Source organism: Sinocyclocheilus grahami, unplaced genomic scaffold (assembly GCF_001515645.1).
Source record: "Sinocyclocheilus grahami isolate Dianchi unplaced genomic scaffold, SAMN03320097.WGS_v1.1 scaffold96.1, whole genome shotgun sequence".
Classification (NCBI taxonomy): domain Eukaryota; kingdom Metazoa; phylum Chordata; class Actinopteri; order Cypriniformes; family Cyprinidae; genus Sinocyclocheilus; species Sinocyclocheilus grahami.
Genome location: NW_015505275.1, coordinates 1,613,142 through 1,615,155, shown reverse-complemented (window position 1 = coordinate 1,615,155; position 2,014 = coordinate 1,613,142). Strand labels below are relative to the sequence as shown.

The following is a 2,014-nucleotide window of genomic DNA, read 5'->3' as shown; positions in this document are numbered from 1 at the left end:
AGATGCTACAGAACATTACCCTATCAACGCCAACTTTTGTTGCGGTCTAGCAAAACCACATTTAGGTCATGATAAAGGTAGGGAGGTCGAGAGGAATTCAATTGCATAGCAATTTAATGGTCGACACGTTATCTCGCAAGGCAAAGTCACAGTGCCTCAACACTCCCAGAGGGGCTCAATGAACTAAGAACAACCAATCAATGCATTAGACTTGGGATCTCGCATAATGCCGGTACATCATAGTCAGTATATGTCATCAAAGAGGATAAGACTTGCTAATGCAGCACGCCACCAAACACAAACTACGAGCAAAATGTTTTGATTGTGGCCAAACCAAATTGTTTCCTTTTATTTCTGTTTGACTAGGTGGGGTTTTCAGTTAGAACAGAAATGAAGGGCATAAAGACTCAACGTTAAAGGAGGTTCAAATGTTTGCATGTAAACAGGCACTCGACCCCCTGCTCTCTCTCTCTCTTTTAAAGAAAAAGGCCAACTTCACATCCAACCACGACATGGAGTTCATCTCGGAATGTCAACAGCAGCGTTTTCTGTGTCGTAGCGTTCGCTCTCTCTCCTCGTCAGTCACTGCAGGTCTCTGTCCTCCAGGTATCTGTACTCAAACGTAAATCCTTCCTTTTTTCTCTGGCCCCACTTTTCATAGTCAAAGTAAATGTACGTGCCCTACAGACAGAAAAAGAAAAGCAATTTCAACCATATTATTAATGCATTACATCACAGAAACTAGGGTTCTTAAAAAGCAATGTAGTTTTATTGTATATGTACACATACACATGTTTATTTGTATTATATGTATTCATATTTCTTAAACTGTAGTAAGATTATAGAAATAGATTTTAAGAAATTAATGCTTTTATTTAGCAAGGATTCCTTAAATTGATCAAAATTGAGTGTTAAAGATTTATATTGCAAATAAATACTGCTCTTGTAAGTTGCTTAAACAAAATCATCAAAGATGTTGCTACATAACTAGTAAACAACAACTGTTTTCAACATGAATAAATGTTTCTTGAGCAGCATACTGAATCAATGGTTACTGAAAATTCAGCTTTGCCAAAGTAGTAAATTACATTTTAAAAAATCTTAAAAGAGAAAACTGTATAATATTTTACAATATTACAGTTTTGTTGTATCAGATAAATGCACTATTGGTCCACATAAGAGACTTCTTTAAAAAATATCCCATTTTTGAAAGGTAGCATATGAAACAATTAAAATGTGAACTTTTTAAAGCTGCAGTCCGTAAGTTTTGCCTCTTTGTCGCCATCTCTGTTTGAAAACCTGAAATTGCAGCTGTGTTCGGAATTATCTTCCTTGCCTGGGTTGTGCGGCGGCACGGCTCGGATGAATCTAATGTTCTGAAGAGTATGTGTGGCAGTCAGTCACCGCACCGGTATGGATATTTACTGTACTTCGCAATCACAGATTCTCGCCTACGTCTTGGAATATGACCCAAATAAGAATTTTCACGGTATACTGCCATCTGAACAAGTAACAAGTCTGCCACGTTTGTTCTGACCAACTGAGGAAAAAAGCATTACCATAAATCTCGCTACCAATGGTGATTAAATGTAAAGATCGGTTAGCTCATATCACATCAAACCGTTCAAATTATTATTATTGTTATACTTTATTCTGAAATGATTAATGTTAACAGCATCAGCATTGGTGACTATGAGTATAGTGTGTATTAGCGTGTATATTTCAATTTCTGTACGGTCTAATCTAATTGTCATACTCTTTGAATTTCATATTAAGAAATTCTTTTAACCCAAAAAGCAAATTATGCTCCCTTCGAACTGGTTTTCTTTAAAATACAAATCTTTGTAATCCCAGGCTATCTGTAATCAGAAGCACATTTATAACTGGAATATAATTTAATTTCATTCACATGTGTTTCATAAACACATAATCCTTTATGGATTATAATCCGCCATCAAAATGATGCATTTAATTATTCTGGCTGCTGTGAGAAAAGGCTATAAACGATCGGCCA

The 2,014-nt window shown here is 35.9% G+C and overlaps 1 protein-coding gene across 2 annotated transcripts in view; it reads right to left on the bottom strand.

Annotated features, from left to right (window-relative positions):
* Positions 1-40: 40 nt before the first annotated feature.
* Positions 41-2,014, bottom strand: part of LOC107587779 (CCR4-NOT transcription complex subunit 3-like) — a 10,582-nt gene continuing 8,608 nt past the window's right edge. For both annotated transcript variants that reach the window (XM_016275686.1, XM_016275687.1), the window contains one exon: positions 41-681. In XM_016275686.1, coding sequence (XP_016131172.1) covers positions 583-681 — 99 coding nt within the window. In that variant the 3' untranslated portion in view covers positions 41-582. The remainder of the gene's footprint in view (positions 682-2,014) is intronic.